The sequence below is a fragment of the Artemia sp. Qi Xiang Cuo genome, chromosome 8 (genome assembly GCF_049724085.1).
Source record: "Artemia sp. Qi Xiang Cuo chromosome 8, ASM4972408v1, whole genome shotgun sequence".
NCBI lineage: Eukaryota > Metazoa > Arthropoda > Branchiopoda > Anostraca > Artemiidae > Artemia > Artemia sp. Qi Xiang Cuo.
The window spans coordinates 10,272,403-10,292,110 of record NC_142801.1 but is presented as its reverse complement, the minus strand read 5'-3'; the positions used below and the strand labels follow the sequence as shown (position 1 = coordinate 10,292,110).

At 34.6% G+C, this 19,708-nt stretch overlaps 1 protein-coding gene across 1 annotated transcript in view; it reads right to left on the bottom strand.

Annotated features, from left to right (window-relative positions):
• Nct (Nicastrin) overlaps nucleotides 1–19,404 on the bottom strand; it is a 101,121-nt gene extending 81,717 nt beyond the window's left edge. Inside the window, exons 1-2 of the mRNA XM_089093205.1 lie at nucleotides 19,354–19,404; nucleotides 172–270 (exon numbers count right to left, since the gene is read on the bottom strand). Of these exons, the coding sequence (XP_088949331.1) occupies nucleotides 172–270; nucleotides 19,354–19,390 (136 nt within the window). The 5' untranslated portion in view covers nucleotides 19,391–19,404. The remainder of the gene's footprint in view (nucleotides 1–171; nucleotides 271–19,353) is intronic.
• Nucleotides 19,405–19,708: the final 304 nt, after the last annotated feature.

Here is a 19,708-nt window from a genome sequence, read left to right as displayed (position 1 = left end):
TTTTACAAGCAGTAAACCGTTATTCGGCTCTGCTAATTGGCGGCTCTGCTAATTCACTCTGTTAATGGTAGTGTTGTCAACAGATAAAAATCCAGAAAATTTTAATGCCATATAAAAGTAGCCATTTTCTGGCTACTTTTAAATTAGGAATGGATATAAATTACAACTTACATGAGCAACCAAACTGATGTGTCCCATTAAACCGTCTGAAGCATCCGACACTTCCTTCAACTGGTTTGTATATCCTTTTTGCAATTCTTTCTGCACTGGCTGAAATAAATAAAAATAAGCAGATAAAATAGAAATAGATAAAATAAACACTGGCTGGAATAAGCAGAAATAAATAAAAAACATCTAAAACTTCCTTCAACTGGTTTAAATATCATATTTGTATTTCTTTCTGCATTACCGTTGCTGAAAGGTCTGAAAATAGGCAAAGAGTGTAAGAAAATAAGCAAAAATAAATAAAAATTTTAGTGGCTGATCAGTATCATTTATACATCCACAGTTTTGTGTTATTCATTACCTTTAACCAAAACAGAAATACAGAAGGCTTCATTAGAAATCTACCATCATTTATCTTGACTTTGTTCATCAGTTTATCAGAAAAATCTTTCTGCACTAAAATCTCCTGACCCCCACTTAATTTGATTGTTGAATCCATATTTAGGTTGGTCTTACACATAGGCTATGCTAATTTTCAGAAACATATTTTTAAAGTTTTGTGAGCATAGTGTATAAATCATGAAAAAGAAATTAATATCTGTCAATATTTTATGATTTGTGTTGATCCAAATCCAAAAAAAACATTTCACTTTCTTTCATAGGTTCTATTTAATAGTCACAAAGGGGTTATTTGCAATAAGCCATATCTCAGCGGGAAAAAAACGTCAGTCGCGGATAGCCGATGGAAAGCAAAACTAGCAGATAAAAATGACCAGGCCTAGTAAAAATTACAAAAATGAAAGTTATTGAAACCATGCTTCTGCTGTTATAGCGAATTTTTTTCTATAAAATAGCGCTAATAATTAGGTCTTGGTCATGATCTTGCAACTTTTCTAAAAATACTATTCATTTCTTGAATTTAGTGATTGCAAAATAAAGAAAATTCAAAATTAGAAATTTTATTAAATCCTGAGTGTAATATTTAATTAAAAAAACTTATTCAACAAAATATGTTTAAAAAAAGTAAAAAACTCCATTAAACCCAAATGAACAAAAATAGAATCAAATAACCTACCCAGAATATAATTACCACAAAACAGTATCAATAAATAAATGAAACCCAAAACAAACAGAAATTAAAATACATAAGAGTTGAATTCAAAACGAGCGAAAATTTATATGAGTCTGCTTTTAAGCCCCAAGCCTTGTGAGGACTAAATATAATTTGTTTTTCACCGAAAAAAATTCAAATGAATTAGCTGAAAAAAAATCTGCATTGTCAGTTTAATATACAAATGCTGATTTTTTCCCCCTAAAATCTTAATTGATTTTTGATTTCTTAAAGCTAGAAAAGTTAAAACTTTTAAAAGAATTTTTTTCAGTAAAGTACAAATTATATTCTGACTTTTAGAAAGCTTGGGGTTTAGAACCCTACTCATATTAATTTCTGCTCGTTTTGAGTTTGACTCTTATTTATTTTAATTTTAAAATAAATAAGTTTTTTTTAGGTTTCATTTATGTTTCGTTTCATTCACTGTTTGTTTTAGGTTTCATTTATTTATTGATACTGATTTGTGATAGTTGTATTCTTGGTAGATTATTTGATTCTATTTTTGTTCATTTGGGTTTAATAGAGTTCTTTACTTTTTTAAAAAACTAATTCTATTGAAAAAGTTTTTTTAAATTAATTTCTGTTTGTTTTATATTGACATAGTCTTTTTCAGGGAGAAAGACTGAGCCTCTTTTATAGTTACTCAATGATCCCTTCAATAAGAGCCTTAAATACCCCCTGGGCATAGCTTACAAACCTTGCCCCTAATTTCTGGGGATTGTTTCGACCCTAAAGGCCTTGTTATACAATATTTAGACCATTTTGAATAGAATAGCGATCTCAAAATTTCTATTAGATGCATTTCGGGACAATACGACGTATGTGTGTGCGTGGGCGGGGGGGAGGAGTACCCGCTCTCCGATCACTTTGACTCTTAAAAAGATCACTAGAACGTCTGATCACCAATCCAATGAGCCCCCTCCAAAGTTTACACCACTATGCTTTCTATAAAAACCTTATAGGTCCCCAGGGCATAACTTACGACCCTTACCCTGAGGGCTGGGGGTTTTGCTATCCTCAAAGACATAATTTCCCGACCGTTCTGATACGCTGAACAAAATGTCTATCACAAAATTTTGATTGAAGTGTTTGGAGAAATTATGGGCGCGGGTGGGGGGGGGGTATTTGCCCTTTGATCTCTTTTTACTACTAAAAAAGGCACCAGTGTTCTCAAATTCCAATCAAATGAGCCGTTTCTGAAGCTTCTATAAAAAACTTTCTATAAAAACCTTATATGCCACAAGGGCATACCTTACGACCCTTATCCTGAGGGCTATGGGGGGAGAAATAATTTTCAGACCTTTCAACTACGTAGAACAAAATGGCCAGATCAAAATGTTGATCGAAAATGTTTGGGGAAATGATGGGCGCGTGGGGGGGGGATTCTCCCTCCGAATACTTTCGACTATGAAAAAGGACAATGGCTCTTTCAATTTACAGTCGAATGAGCCCTTTTTGAAATTTTTACAACAAAAATTTCTCTAAATACATTATATGCCCCCAGACCATAACTTACAACCTTAGCCCTGAGGACTGTGGGGGGTTGTCATCCTCAAAGACCTAATTTCCAGAAGTTTCAACTACGTTCAACAAAATGCCTATCTCAAAATTTTGATTGCATGTGTTTGGGGAAATGATGGGCGTGAGAAGGTGGTTAGTTATCCTCCAATCACTTCCGACTATTAAAAAGGGCCCTAGTCCTCTCAATTTCCAGTTGCATGAGCCCCTTTTCAAGTTTTTACGACAACGCTATCTATATAAGCCTTATATGCCACCAGGGCATAACTAACAACCTTTGCCCTGGGGGCTCTGCGGGGGGTTGTCATCCTCAAAGACCTAATTTCCAGAAGTTTCAACTACGTTCAACAAAATACCTATCTCAAAATTTTGATAGCATGTGTTTGGGGAAATGGTGGGCGTGAGAGGGGGGTTAGTTATCCTCCAATCACTTCCGACTATTAAAAAGGGCACTAGTTCTCTCAATTTCCAATTGAATGAGTCCCTTTTGAAGTTTCTACGACAACACTTTCTATAAAAAACCTTATATGCCCCCAGGGCATAACTTACAACCCTTGCCCTGGGGCCTCTGCGGGGGTTTGTCATCCTCAAAGACCTAATTTCCAGAAGTTTCAACTACGATGAACAAACGGCTATCTCAAAATTTTGATTGGATGTTTTTGGGGAAATGGTGGGCGTGGGAGGGGGGCTAGTTATCCTCCAATCACTTCTGATTATTAAAAAGAGCACTAGTCCTCTCAATTTCCAATTGCATGAGCCCCTTTTCAAGTTTTTACGACAACACTATCTATAAAAACCTTATATGCCCCCAGGGCCTAACTAACAACCTTTGCCCTGGGGGCTCAGATAGCCAAAAAATGGCTATCTAAAAATTTTGATTGGATATGTTTGGGGAAAAGATGGGCGTGAGAGGGGGGTTAGTTGCCCTTCAGTAACTTTTGACTATTCAAAAGGGCACTAGCCCTTTCAATTTCTAATCGAATGAGCCCTTTTTGAAGTTTCTACGATAACGTTTTCTATAAAAAACCTTATATATCCCCAGGGTGTAACTTACATCCATTGTCCTGAGGACTCTGAGAGGGTTGTCATTCTCAACAATATAATTTTCGGAACGTTTAACTACGATGAACAAAACTCCTATCTTAAAGTTTTGATTGGATGTGTTTGGAATAAATGGTGGGCGTGAGATGGGGGTTAGTTGCCCTCCAATTACTTTTGACTATTAAAAAGGTCACTAGCCATTTCAATTTCAAATGAAATGATTCCTTTTTGAAGTTTCTACGACAATGCGTTCTATAAGAACTGCATAAGTCCCCAGGGCATAGCTTCTACTCATTGACATTAGGTATGTGGGGGAGGGGGGGGGGGTTGTCATCTACAAAAGATATGGTTTTTAGAAGTTTTAAACACGTTCAATAAAATGGCTATCTTGCACTTTTTATTGGATGTGTTTGGGGAAATTGTGGGCGTGAGAGGGGGTTTAGTTATCCTCCCATCACTTCCGACTATTAAAAAGGGCACTAGCCCTCTCAATTTCAAATTGAATGAGCCCCTTTTCAAGCTTTTACGACAACACTATCTATAAAAAACCTTATATGCCCCCAGGGCCCAACTTACAACATTTGCCCTGGGAGCTCCGGGGGGTTTGTCATCCTCAAAGACATAATTTCCAGAACTTTCAACTACGCTGAAAAAATGGCTATCTAACAATTTTGATTGGATGTGTTTGGGGAAAAGATACGTGTGATAGGAGGGTTAGTTGCCCTCCAGTAATTTTTGACTATTAAAAAGGGCATTAGTCCTTTGAATTTCTAATCGAGTGAGCCCTTTTTCATGTTTCTGCGACAAAGTTTTCAATAAAAAACCTTATATGCCCCCTGTGTATAACTTATAAACCTTGCCCTGAGGACTCTGTGGGAGTTATCATCCTCAAAGACCTAATTTCTAGAACTTTCAACAATGTGAAAAAAATGGCTATCTCAAAATTTTGATTGGATGTGTTTGGATAAATAGTGGGCATGAGATGGGGGTTAGTTGCCCTCCAATTACTTTTGACTATTAAAAAGGTCACTAGCCATTTCAATTTCAAATAAAATGATTCCTTTTAGAAGTTTCTACGACAATGCTTTCTATAAAAACCTTATATGCCCCCAGGGCATAACTTACAACCCTTGCCGTGAGGGCTGGGGGGGGGGGGGGTGTCCTCCTCAAAGACATAATTTCCAGAACTTTCTACTACGTTGAACAAAATGGTTATCTCAAAATTTTTATTCAATGTGTTTGGGGAAAAGGTGGGAGTGAGGGGTTAGCTACCCTCCAATCACTTTCAACTAATAAAAAAGGCATTGGCCCTTTGAATATCCAATCGAATGAACCCTTTTTGAAGTTTCTACAACAAAGCTTTCAATAAAAACCTTATATGCCCCCAGGGCATAACTTACAACGCTTGCCCTGAGGGCTGTTGGGGAGGGGGGTGTCCTCCTCAAAAACACAATTTCTATTTGGAAATCGACTACGCTGAATACAGTTGCTATCTCAAAATTTTTATTGGGATGTGTTTGGAGAAACGTTGGGCGTGTAAGTGGTGTTACTTGCCTTCCAATCGCTTTCGACAATTAATAAGGGCACTATTCCTTCCAATTTCCAATCAAAGAAGCCCTTTTCGAAGTTTCTACGACAACTGCTTCGATACGAAGTGCCCTGGTCTAAACCTAAAAAAAAACATTGTGCCAACCTTCGTTCTTTACTTAGGCAGCGCTATTGCGTTGTCTATGATTAGCCAAAGAATGAGAAGCCATAAACACTTTCCGCTGGTGGCCTGGATCCCCTTTTGAAGTCTATCCAATTATCGTCTTCTTGCAAATACTACTACTACTACTAATTACTTCACGCGGAAATTAAGTCTTTTCTGAGTAGGCCTACTTTAGATTTAAAAGAGTTTCTGGTTGGTTTTGGTGATATTTAGCAGAACAGTCCAGGCGAAAATGCAGGTTCAGCAGAGCCAAGGTCTAGATACAATCCTGATCCAGGGAGGGACAAAACTACAAGCAGTTTTTCAAAAGTTTACAGGCATACATTAGAAAACGGATTAGCATAAAGTTGCAAAATGATAGTTTCAAAACTTCTGGGTACCGTAGCTCTAAGTCTTAGGAAATGGCAACGTTCTAAAATATGGCTATCCTCATGAAATATATATTATACATTTTTAATCATCCTCCCCCCCAAAAAAAAATATATATATATATATATATATATATATATATATATATATATATATATATATATATATATATATATATATATATATATTATATATATATTTATATATATTATATATATATATATATATATATATATATATATATATATATATATATATATATATATATATATATATATATATATATATATATATAGACTTGGAACAAAATGTGTTTCAAATGGAGGTCCAGTGTTGTTGCATCGTACATTCAAGGCATGAACATACCAAAGTAAAATTAAATAAGTGAACTCGTTTCAAAATACACAGATCCAGCCAGAGAAGAGCAGCATTTTCGAAAGCATACACGCCAAGATTTCATCTTTATTTGGATCTTACAGATCCTCAGCTTGTCATAAACATACCTTTACTATCTTCATTTACACTCCTTAAGTTCAACTGCAATCTCAATTTATAATAAGCGTGAAGCTGAGTAGACAAAAAAAAAACGGGGAATACAAACGAAATCTATAAATAATGGAAAAAATAAACGTTCTATAGTTAACAGACCCTTTAATGCTTTTTTTCCTTTTTTATCAACATGTCAGTCAGAAGTTCATTAGCATTCAAATAAGTAAAATCAATTAAATTCTGAAAAAAAAAAACTATAAAAAAAAGTCCGTCTGAAAGATATTAGAACAAAAGCTGAAAAGAGGCTTGCCAGTTACCAAAGAGAAGACTGGTCGTTGTTCCAACTGTGCTAGAAGTAGGTTATTGCCACTGAAATGGTAGCATCCTGGTAACCACTGGCCCTGCTGACTAACTACCAAATTTCATTTTATTTGATCAGTAAATTATATTTTAAGACATTTAATTTCAAAATACTTCCCAGGATTTTTTTTTTTTATTTAAAAAGAAATACGGTACTAAAAACAAGCAGAAATAAACGCATATGAAGAGTCAAACTTAAAATAAACGGAAATTACCACAAATATAGGCACAACTCCTACCACTTGAAACCCTCAAAAGGTCAGACTATCATTTGTGCTTTACTAAAAACGTGTCTTAAACAGTGTGTTTTTCAACAGACAACAGAAAATCAACGTTTTATTTGAGATTTACACATAACTGGGAGTTAGGCCAACCCCCTCCCTTAAAACCTGTGTCATTTGTATTCATTGAAAATATTAAGTGTAGTTTTTTTTGTTGAAACATCAACACAACTATAATTCTAATCTAGGTTAAAGGAGAATTTTTTTTAGAATAATCACATTTGTGACATTCAGTTTAATTTCACTTTAATAAAAGGACAAATTTTTCACTAATGTTTCATTTCTGTTTCATTTAATAATGTAAAAAACTACACAAGTATGATACTTGAAAAGAGTATATTAAGTTAAGTTTTTTTTTTTTTGAAACATCAACACAACTATAATTCTAATCTAGGTTAAAGGAGAATTTTTTTTTTTTAGAATAATCACATTTGTGACATTCAGTTTAATTTCACTTTAATAAAAGGACAAATTTTTCACTAAAATTTCATTTTGATTCTGTTTCATTTAATAATGTGAAAAACTACACAAGTATGATACTTGAAAAGAGTATAAAATAAGGAAGTCTTAGGGTACTACTTTTATTTTGTTAGCATATTTCTTTCTCTGGTGTTGTTACTATCCTCCGTTGCCTTTCATTCCCCAATTGACATTTTTTCCAAATAAAACATTTGTTATAATGACTATGTATCCCTCATACTGTCCTAGATATAACCCTAAACAATGAATTTTTCTGTTGTATTTTTATCTCATTATGCATACTATTCCCTATTTTATAATAATAATATTTTTTTATTATAATAATATTTTAATCCTATTGAACAAGGTTTGCTAAATGTTTTTAAATTTGTAAATAGTTTACTTTTTTCTTTCAGATTTCTGTCTTTCAATTAAAAGTGGTTAAGGTTTATTACAAAAACAAATACACCATTACAAAATTCCATACTCTTTGCAAATATACATAATAACTTAACTTTTGTCTATTGTCTATGGCTATATCTGACGCTGGCCCCACTGGTTTTGATTCTACTCAGTGGTGTACTCAGAAAATTATTATGGGGGGGGGGAGAGGGCTGACTGGGGTCCTTGGGCCAACCAACAGAAAACTTAAAAAATTCCTTAAAAAATTGCTTGGGCATAAACTTTTTTCTTGAGGGGGGGGGGGGCTACAGCCCCTTTAGCCCCCCATGGGTACGTGACTGATTCTACTTCATGATTTCCTTTGAAGAGCAGTCTGTCTTTTTTATTTAATATGGTTCAGGGTCTGCAATTTGATCATTGTTAGCCTGAGCTATTTCTTCCATATTGAAAAAAAAGACAAGTTTTCTGGATTTCATGAACTGATTTTTTGTTTGCTATTGACTATAATCGAAATGTCAATGTTTATTTGTAAATTGTTAGATCTTTCTACTTATGCAATTTTCAAAATAATCATGGGATTTGACAATAATCAGAATTATTTAAAGCTCTAAAGGAACCAAGCAGCCCCAAATGAAGTTATTGGCACAACCAAGCACCACCAATGATTCTCTTACATGCCTTACACGATTTTGTACTCAATTTTAGTGTTAGTGATGCTTGTGTTCCAGAGAAACAAGAGTTTCTTTAAATTGCAAGCCTGCTATGGCACATATTGAAGTGTTGTTTTCTTTTTCTTGGCCCAAACAAAGCTACAATGGAGAAATCTGATTCATTCAAGTTCAGTTATTCATGAAAATATCCCTAATTTAATGTATGATAAATAAGAAGATAACACTAGGTTTACACAGATATCCAAGAGATTTTTTTCTGGTTTATCCTGCAAGTGAATGAGTCACAATTGTCCAATGACTTGATTTAGATATTTCAGTTGACCCCTTGAAATATGCAGTCATTGAAACAAAACTATAGTTCTCTGCCTAATTCCATATTTCTATGGTTGCTCAGTGTCCTGTAAAAGATAAAAATAGCCGATTTTATATGAAAAACTATGTATCTAGTGTGTCTGCTGTCCCTGTGTGTGAAGAGTTTTACATCAAAAATAAACTGCAGCTATGTGCACCCAGAATAACATTCACAAAAAATTGAGTAAATCAATTCTTTGTATCTTTACCCAGGGTTCACATAGCTGCAGCTTTTTTCTGGTGCCAAAATTCTCATGTCAAGTGCCTAAAGCCAAAACTGCAAAATGTAGCTGGTTATATCCATTCATATCAGATGGTTGTTTCTATCTGTTAATGCACACACAGCATAGCTAGAAGCACAAAATTGAGAAGAAATTGATGAATGAAATTGATACAGATGTTTATATCCATTCATATCAAAGTGGTTGTTTCTATCTATTAATGCTCAAATCATAGGCAGCACAATAGCGCTGCCAAAGTAAAGAACAATGTTGGCACAATGTATTATTTTTTTTTTTGGTTCTTGGCCTTAGACAAGGGCACTGTATCGAAGGAGTTGTCGTAGAAACTTCAAGAATGGCTATTTTAACTGAAAATTGAAGTGGTTAGCCTTTTTAATAGTCGAAAGAAATTGGTATTCAAGCAACAGCCATTCCACGGCCACCATTCCCCGAAACACGTACAATAAAGATTTTGAGATAGCTTTTTTGTTCAGCGTAGTGGATTTTCAGATAGAAATTATGTTTTTGAGGAGGGCACTCCCCCACAGCCCTCAGGGAAAGTTTATAAGTTATGCCCTGGGGGCATATAAGGTTTTTTATAGAAAGTATTGTTGTAGAAACTTCAAAAAAGGTTCGTTTGATTGGAAATTCAAAGGAGTAGTGCCCTTTTTGATAGTCAAAGTGATTGGAGGGCAACTAACCCCCCTCTCACGCCCCCTTTTTCCCCAAACCTATCCAATCAAAATTATGAGATAGCCATTTTGTTCAACGTAGCTTAAATTTTTGGAAATTTGGACTTTAAGGATGAAATCCGCCCCCCCCCCACAGCCCTCAGGAAAAGGGTTGTAAGTTATGCCCCGGGGCATATAAGGTTTTTTATAGAAAGCGTTGTCGTTGAAACTTCAAAAAGGGCTCATTCGATTGGAAGTTGAAATAGCTAATGCCCTTTTTAATAGTCGAAAGTGATGGGAAGGCAACTAACATCCCTTCCATGCCCGTCATTTATCCAAACACATCCAATCAAAATTTTGAGATATCAATTTTGTTCAACGTAGTTGTAAGTTTTAGAAATTAGGTCTTTGAGGATGATAACCCCCTCAGAGCCCTCAGGGCGAGGGTTGTAAGTTATGCCCTGGGGGCATGTAATGGTTTTTATAGATAGTGATGTTGTAGAAACTTCAAAAAGGGCTCATTCGATTGAAATTAGAAGGGCTTGTGCCCTTTTTAATAGTCAAAAGTGATTGGAGGATAACTAACACCCCTCTCACACCCACCATTTCCCCAAACACATCAAATCAAAATTTTGAGATAGCCATTTTGTTCAACATAGTTATAAAAGTCTGGAAAGTATGTTTTGAGGATAACACTCCCCCAACAGCCCTCAGAGCAAGGGTTGTAAGTTATGCCTTGGGGGAATATAAGTTTTTTTTATAGAAAACGTTGTCATAGAATCTTCAAAAAGAAAAAATTTGATTGGAAATTGAAATGGCTTGTGCCCTTTTTAATAGTCAGAAGTGATTGGAGGGCAAGTAACCCCCATCTCAAGCCTACCATTTCCCCAACACATCCAGTCAAAATTTTTAGATTGCCATATTTTCCAAGATATTTGAAAGGTCTGGACATTACGTCTTTGAGGATAACAGTCCCCTCAGAGCCCCCAGGTCAAGGGTAGTAAGTTATGCCAAGAGGTATATAAGGTCTTTATAGAAAGCGTTGTCGCAGAAACTTCAAAAAGGACTCATTCGATTGGAAATTGAAAGGGCTAGTACCCTTTTTAATATTCGGAAGTGATTGGAGGGCAACTAACCCCCCTCTCACGCCCACCATTTCTCCAAACATATCCAATCAAAATTTTGAGATAGCAATTTTCTTCAACGTAGTTGAAAGTTCTGGAAATTAGGTTTTTGAGAATGACAACCCCCCCACAGCCCTCAGGGCAAGGGTTGTAATTTATGCTCTGGAGTCATATAAGGTTTTTATTGAAAGCTTTGTCGTAAAACTTCAAATGGGCTTATTTGATTGGAAATTGAAAGGGCTAGTGCCTTTTTTTAATAGTTGAAAGTAATTGGAGAGTAACTAATGCCATTTCATTTAAAGTAGCCATTTCATTTAACAGCTAAAATAGGTTGGCTAAAATAGCCATTTGATAGCCATAAAATAGCCATAATGGCTAAAATAGCCATTTCATTTAACGTAGTTGAAAGTTCTGGAAATTAGGTCTTTGAGGATGACAACCCCCTCACAGCCCTCAGGGCAAGGGTTGTAATTTATGTCCTGTGGGCATATAAGGTGTTTATAGAAAGCGTTGTCGTAAAAACTCAAAAAGGGCTCATTCGATTGGAAATTGAAAGGTCTAGTGCCCTTTTTAATAGTCAAAAGTGATTGGAAGGCTTGACATTTGTATTGTAAAGATTAATGTGGGTACATTGTATAATAATTATTATTTATTTTTTTTTTTACCAGGGCACTTTGTATCAAAGGATTAGTCTAAGGAACTTTGAAAAAGGCTCATTTGATTGAAAATAGAAAGGGCTAATGCCCTTTTTAGTATTTGAAAGTGATTGGAGGGCAACTAGTCCCCCACCCACGCCCACTCTCTCTTTTGCCCATTATGTTTAGAAACTTAAATGTTGCCTCAAGATTAAATAAAAATGCACTGTGATATGGCAAACTCCCAATAAGGCATCTCAGCAGTAGGCCTATCCCAAGAACAATTGAGGACCTTATTTTCAAACTTTCGGTGCTATTTCTATACTTAGAATTCAGCAAACTCACAATAGCTTCTGTGCATCCAAAATATTAAAGAAATTAAACAGATTTATTTGCAAATGGTATCAAGTTTTCTATTTCAGGTCAACTAGAGGAGGTATGAAACTGAATTAAACACTACTATTTGTGTCCAGATTTTTAAAAGGGTGTATGTTGTTTAAAATTGCTGAAATTTTTCCCCAGCATACAAATAGTAAGCCAAACTATAAAGTATAAAAAAAAACGAAAAGATTTAAAGAATTATTTTCTTTTTCCGTGAAAAGACTATGACAATATAAAAAAACAGAAATTAATTAAAAAAACTTTTTCCACAAAATAAGTTTTCAAAGAAAAAGTAAAGAGGTCCATTAAACCAAAAATGAGCAAAAATAAAATCAAATAATCTACCAAGTGTGAAACTACCCCAAATCAGCATCAATAAATAAATAAACCCAATACAACAGAAATTATAATAAATGACCAAGTCAAACTCAAAACAAACAGAAATTAACATGAGTAGGGCTCAAACCCCTATTAGTCTGGGAGCCAGACCACTATAATGTGACAACTAGGCGGTCAGAAAGACACAGTCAGTTTGACAATAGTTTCCGACTATATCAACCACGCTGAATCCAAATATGTGTGGGGGTAAAGTTGGAGATCACGGCTTGACCTTGTAAAAGCAAATCAACACCCTTTTTAGGCCTATCAAATGTAGACAGACTGTTTATTTTTTTTTCTAAGGTTGTACCACTCCGATTTAGTGGTGCGACATCTCAATTTGGTCCCAATATGGTCTTTTCATAGAATATGTTAAATTTTTTCCGATATCTTGTATAGCCCAAGAGCTATAGGCTAATATTTATTAATTTTCCCCAAAAATCTCAAAATTCAAAAGTTCATTTTCAACTAAACCACATATATCGGACCTTTCTAATAATTTGTTGTTGTTCATTCTTTTCCAGAATTTACCTTTCGTATTTAGCTTCACATTACCGTAAAGTTCAAAGCTTAAACTGTTCGGGGAAGCCGTGTAGAATTTTTTGAAAAAGTGTAGGTCTAAAAATATATGCAAAAATACATTTGTCCAAAATGAGGATGTGATACATCTTCTATGTTAGAATTTAACGCCAAATCCGAATATGAACTTTACTTCGCAGCCCAATCTTAACTTCGTTAGTTATAGGCTAATTACCTATTTGCAGGCCTAAAAATTTTTTTTGGACAAAAGTTTTTACAAGACATGTTTTTATGCCAAATTTTGACACCGAGTCCAACGGTAGTGTTAACTTGGTCATCCTGTTTCAACTTTAGTTGCTATATGCTATTTAATTCTCTATAAACTCCAATTTTCTTACAAATATAGTTGTAAATCCAGATTATAATCAACCTACGAAGCTTTGCAAGCTAGTAAACGGACACGGAAGAACCATGCTTGACAGAAGCTGAAAGCTTAAACCTGTAACATGATTAAAGAGTGTTTATTATTTTAAGTACCGTAAGTAAAGCTACAGGTAAAGCCTGTCAAAATACAATTCCCGCACATCCCAACGGTTTTCCTCAAACACACAAAAAAAAATCCCGCTAATCCTTGTCCGAATCGTCGCTGTCCGCACCACATTGCCCACCATATGCACAAAGGATGTCGCATGGCTTTATCCCCAAACAAGGGCACTTTTTACCACACACAGTTTTACAGTAACAAAAGGTTGAAGCCTTGTTGACAGATAGAGGCCATAGGGTCTGTGCTGAAGTCATTGAACTGACTCCAAAAATGTCGTGATGGGTCCAGCCAAACTCAAGTGGGTTGATGATATAGGGCTTAGGAATCACAGCCTGAAGAATAATGCTCCACTGAAGTATAGCACCTTGACATGATATACGAAAGAACCATCTGTTGGGGGTAAGCTGTTCAAGTTCTTTTTTCTGGGAAATAAATGAATTTGGAGGTCACTGAGAGAATCAAATTCGGACTGTTTTTTGCTATATATCAATACAGTCAATTTCGTACAGATACGTAAGATTTAGGGCTCGTACATAATGATGTTTTTGATATCACTCCTCACTTTCTGTGTAAGATCAGCAATTTCTTGAATGAGCTGTGATTTAACAGCAGATGTAGCAAATGTTTTTTGCCCTTCAAGAAGAAAAAACTGACCATATCACATCCACCAACGTTATGTAGCAGCCCTATTGACTCTACAGCAGCCCACAATGTTCTATTCACAATTTTATGGATCAGAAAGACTTTGTCATGGAACTTGAACCACCTACCACCACACCAGTTCCTGTGACCGTGTTAATTGAAACTTTGCTAGGCCAACTTTCTAAACTTGCAGAGGTGCAAATGAACTCAAGAAAACTTGACTTTGTACCCAATCGAATTTTAATACGTTCACTAGCCATGGACATAGGGAGGGGGGGGCAGCTGCCCCCCCAACTATCAAATTTACATTAGATATGGTTGAAAAAGGATATGCTTGGAAAAGCAGTTGATAAAAGGCCCTTCATCACACTATCGTCTGCCCCCCCCCTAGAAAATATGCTGCCTACGCCCATGTCACTAGCTACTGCTTCAAATATTGCTGGGGTGTAGGGCAAAAGTTTGTGTGGCATGATCTTACTTAGCATCTCAAGTGTAGATTCTTGACTAGTGCCAACAGTAACCAAAATCCTTTTAACAGCTTCCAACTCAGCATAAACGCTGCTAACGGTCTTGGTTGTTGAACATTTGGCCTGTTTTGTATCGCAATCCATAGTCTTTACTTTAACCTTGGGAAAGGGGTTGGGTTTTCCATCGAAGTATGCTTCCAATGCTTTTAAACCACTAGCACGTGCACTCAAGAGGCTCTTTTCCACTGCTTCATCAGTGACTTGATTTTAAATGATATTCACCAATGATTCCTCATCACATGTAAAGGGATCAATATGGTCTTCGACAACAGAGACCACATTACTGACAAGGTTTTCTTGGTGCTTCTCAAAGGTTCCATTTTGTTTCCTTCAACATCAAATTCACTCATGCTCTCAATTCCAGCAAGTCAATAAAGGGCAGAGGAAACCTCAGCACAGAATGGTATGGTGGTAGTCCACTTGGCAACTGCCATTGAGTTCAGTGTGATTCCCTTTTGTTTTGATTAAAAAAAAAACAACCCTTTTGTTTTGATACCAAAAAAATATAAATGAATGTGCATTGTCAGTTTAATATACATATACTGATATTTAGTAATCAAAATGTTAATATAATTTGTTTTATTAAAGTTATAAAAGTAAAAAAAATTAAATTTTTTCAGTAAAGTGCAAATTATGTTCTGGCCTTAAGAAGGCATAAGGGTTTTGAGCCCTACTCATGTTAATTTCTGCTTGTTTTGAGTTTGACTTGGTTATTTATTGTAATTTCTGTTTGTTTTGGGTTTCATTTATTTACTGATGCTGATTTGTGGTAGTTTCACACTTGGTAGATTATTTGATTTTATTTCTGCTCATTTTTGGTTTAATGGAGTTCTTTACTTTTCTTTGAAAAACTTATTTTATGGAAAATTTTTTTTTAATGACATAACAGAAGCACGAAATCAAGTAGAATACAATTATTTTTCAATGGATGTGTATTTCAATGACTCTGTTTTCAAGAAAGTTGTTGGATCTTCCTGACCTATGAGCATTTTTGCTGACAAACTTGACTCTTGAAACAAATTGGGAATTATGAATGGAACAAGGATGTTTACAAAGCTGGATTGAATTCCAAACTGTAGAATAGCCAAATTCTCAAATCTGACCAATGACCTTGAAGAATCCACAATCAAAACAAAAACTTTTTTTTTGGCAAAATTGTCAAATATGCAATCTAGATAATGAATGCAAATCTAGTTGTCATTGGAACTGCATTTTCATAATTTAGATTGAAAATGGAATAGCAGATTGAAAATTAAGATATGAATTTGCAATCTAGAATGTTAGAGAAAAGACCTATGAACTTGCAGCAAAACTGGGTGATGGGTGATGAAAACTGAAAAATTGTGATTTCTGTGCAAAGTTATTTAACAAAACAACAGAAAAGTTTGTCTTACAGAACTGAAGAGCACACTTGAAACTTAAAACAAATAAAACTATTGCTTTGCAGATTATCCCAGATATGGGTAGAATTCTGAAACCTTGTGCCTTTGCTGAAAACACAAAGCCTAACCCCCCAATGAACAAGAGGTTCCATCAGAAGCTAGAAATTTCATAATACTAATTTCAAATGCTGCTGATAATCTTTCACCAGTCAATGATATCATTGACTACATTTTCATAATTTAGATTGAAAATAGAATAGCAGATTAAAAATTAAGATGATTAATTTGCAATCTAAATTGTTAGAGAAAAGACCTATGAACTTGCAGCAAAACTGGGTGATGGGTAATGAAAACTGAAAAATGGTGATTTTTGTGCAGAGTTACCCCCCAACAAACAAGAGGTTACCTCAAAAACTAGATATTTCATAATACTAATTTCTAATACTGTTGATAATCTTTCACCAGTCAATAATATCAATAAATTTCAGTGTGCAGTTGACATTCTCCAAAAACAAACTAAGCAAGCACATTTTTCAATAATGTGCTAGTTTTTAGAATTCTACACATATTGAAAAACACAAAAAGATCTATTAAACTCAGGCAATGACACAAGCCAAATTAGCATAATTTTTTTTTTTTGTAAAAAAGGGTTTTAAAAATAGGTTTCATTCCTTGTCATCTCTTGAACTTTCCCATAAGACATGTGCAACTTTGTCATGTAAATAAAGAGTCCCAGGAGTATTTAACCACTGACATCTTTGAGAATTTATACATTAAAGATACAGGTTTTTCATGAGGTACTTTTTTCAAACTGCACTTTTTAGTTTTCATCTTTACCTCAACATACCTGCCATTCTTTCTACTCCCAAACTGGCACTAAAAGGGCCATTTTTTGTTCCACTCTTTATAATTGTGTTATGAAAATGAATTTTAAAGAGGCAGTAGCTCTTAATTGGGCCATTAAAAAATTGTGTGTGATCTTAAGGTAGTTTGCTAGCCTTAGCACCAAACAAAATTGAAATAAATAAAATTATGCTTGCTAACCTCACTATAAACACATCAATTTTATTTTATGGTTCATTTCTCTACACAACCATAAGAACTCAAGTAAAAGCTGGTGTTGAAAATGTAAAACTTCCATGGAATTGTCCTTTTCATTAGTTTGTTGCTGCAGTCCAGAGTAAGCACTAAAGTGTTAAAAGTTACTAATTTTAAACAATGTTTTGATTTACAAAAATGGTATAAATTGTGCCTTTCTTATGGATATTAGAGACTATAGCACTGAGGGATAAAAAGAAAATCATGTTTCTTTTGTTTGGATTCCCACAAGAGTTTGATTAAATATGGAATTAAGTAGCATACAAATGCTACTTAATTTTTTGTTTTAGCATACAAATGATTTACATTATTTTTGTAAGCACAACTTCAAGAAGACTAAGAAAACGCATGATTTATCATGCCAAAACTAGGGATTATGCTTGGTTAAAAAAAGAAACATGAAAAAAATTTCATGTTTGGTGTGACATGAATTTCTTGGCCACACTTGGTTTGCTTATGCCACTGTCAGAGTCAGCACACAACTATTGACTTAGCAAGCAGCAAAGTAATTGCCATTTACTCTTGTTTTTCTTTTCCTTTTTCTTGGCTCTTTCCCATCAAAGTAATAGTTGTAGAAACTTTGGAAAGGTCTTTATTCAGTTGGAAACTGAAAGTTTAACCCTGGATTGCAATTATCAACATGAAGCAAAAAATAGAAGAAAATTTGCAGGCCATGCAAAACAGCCATTTTGCATGAAATTGCATCAGTGGGAACCCAGGGTTAGGGGCTTGTATAAGGTGAAAAGTGACTGAATAGCAATAAGCTCTCCTCCAATGCCCTTTTTTGCCCCTATGCACACCTGCAGCCCCCTGTGGCTTTAGACCAAATTTTCAGATAATAATTTTTCTTAGAATAGTTAAAGGATCTAACAGATATGACCATATGGATGACATTACCAAAACAACCTAAGAAAAAGGGTCCTATGTTAGGCAAGTTGATTATAAATCTGTTATAAGAAAAGCTGGAAATGTTTTATTTTGGCTCCCCAATCAAATTGAAATTATGAATAATTGTTCAGTGTGCAAAACAATCACACTTTTGTAGGAGGTAAAGGGCCTGAAAATGAGTGAATAAACTTTCTTTCATGATAATTTTAAAACTTACTGCTGCTGGGCAGTGGGGATCCTAATGTCAAAAAAACTTAATCTGGAGGATAGGGCTATATATATATATATATATATATATATATATATATATATATATATATATATATATATATATATATGCACATGTATTGGATTCTTTATTTTATTCTCTTTTTAAAGTTTACATTAATTACAGGAACTTATTAAATTAATTTAATCATTATGATCTATTGAATGAATTTCATGTGCAAAAAGCTAGAAAACTTATTGAACCTTTAAAACTACCCAAAAATTTTGTTAGTATATACTGCTAGATAAATATTCCTTCTTCTTCTGAATATTCATTTGATATTCCAAATACCAATACAATCATCAGATAAACAAAAAAGCTCTATTTTTGTCTCTAACAAAAAAATCTTTGGACCCATTTTTTAGCACTAAGATCTTACATCTTTCTGCAAAGATTATCATTTTTTTAACTCATCTTTGTTCTAAGATCTTACAGCTCACTGATGTTAGCAAAAAGTGTGAACACTGCCACTGTTTTGCCATATAGAACAACAATGAGAGAACTTTGATGATCCACTCATCATTGTTCTCAAACCGCTGATCAGAGCAGAATGATGAAAGACGTTTGCACAAAAACAACCAAAGATGTAAGATCTTTGTTCAAAGATTTCACTTTTAAGCGTTTTCTGACAAAAGATCTAATATCTTAGCACATTGATGAGGGGAAAAACGCCCCTTTTATTTATTTATTTCCAATAATTTTCTATTTGTATAAGAACAAATTGCATCTTTTTTTTACACAAATTCTGATAGGCTACTCTTGCCCTAAAACTTGATGAACTGAAGCTGTGTGTTTTGATCTTGATATAGAGATTATATTGATCCAAATGACTAGACAGACTGAATCTAGGGATTTGGATAGGCCTATGAGATTTTTCCAATTTATACACTGAGTTTTTAGGGGAAATTTCACACCTAACCCCTTTCCAAGATAGCCAAAAGCAGAAATTTATCTTAATCTCTTCTGGAGAGCCAATATTCTGCAGAAAACTTTTTCTTTAGCCTAAGTTCAATTTGTGAAAAGGGACATGGGAGGTATCTAGAACTAAAAGCAACCCTCAGTGTCATTTCACAGAAGCCAAAAGCACCTTTTTTCACAAATATTGACGAGCCAACGAAGCCCAACCACTTCAGATTTTTATTCTTACCAAAAAAATACAGTGAAATAAATAATAGAGCTTTCATTGTTTTTATTCTATTTGTTCTTGATAGTCAGGTACAGGGTTGCCGGGTTTTCGGTCCGTAAATATGTCCCCTGAGCATCCAAAAATACGTCATTTTAGCCAAAATATGTCAATATTCGTCTAAAATATGTCCAAAATGTGTACACCTTGAAATCTCAGAAACTAGAGGTAATTTTTCTTATCACTTGGAATTTTAACCAAAAGACGATTTGGAAGCCTCTTTCAAAGCGAATCGTTAACATTCAATATACTGAAAACGAAAAACAAAATCATTTAATACAAGGACAAAACTCATAAAAACAAGTAAACACTAAAAAAT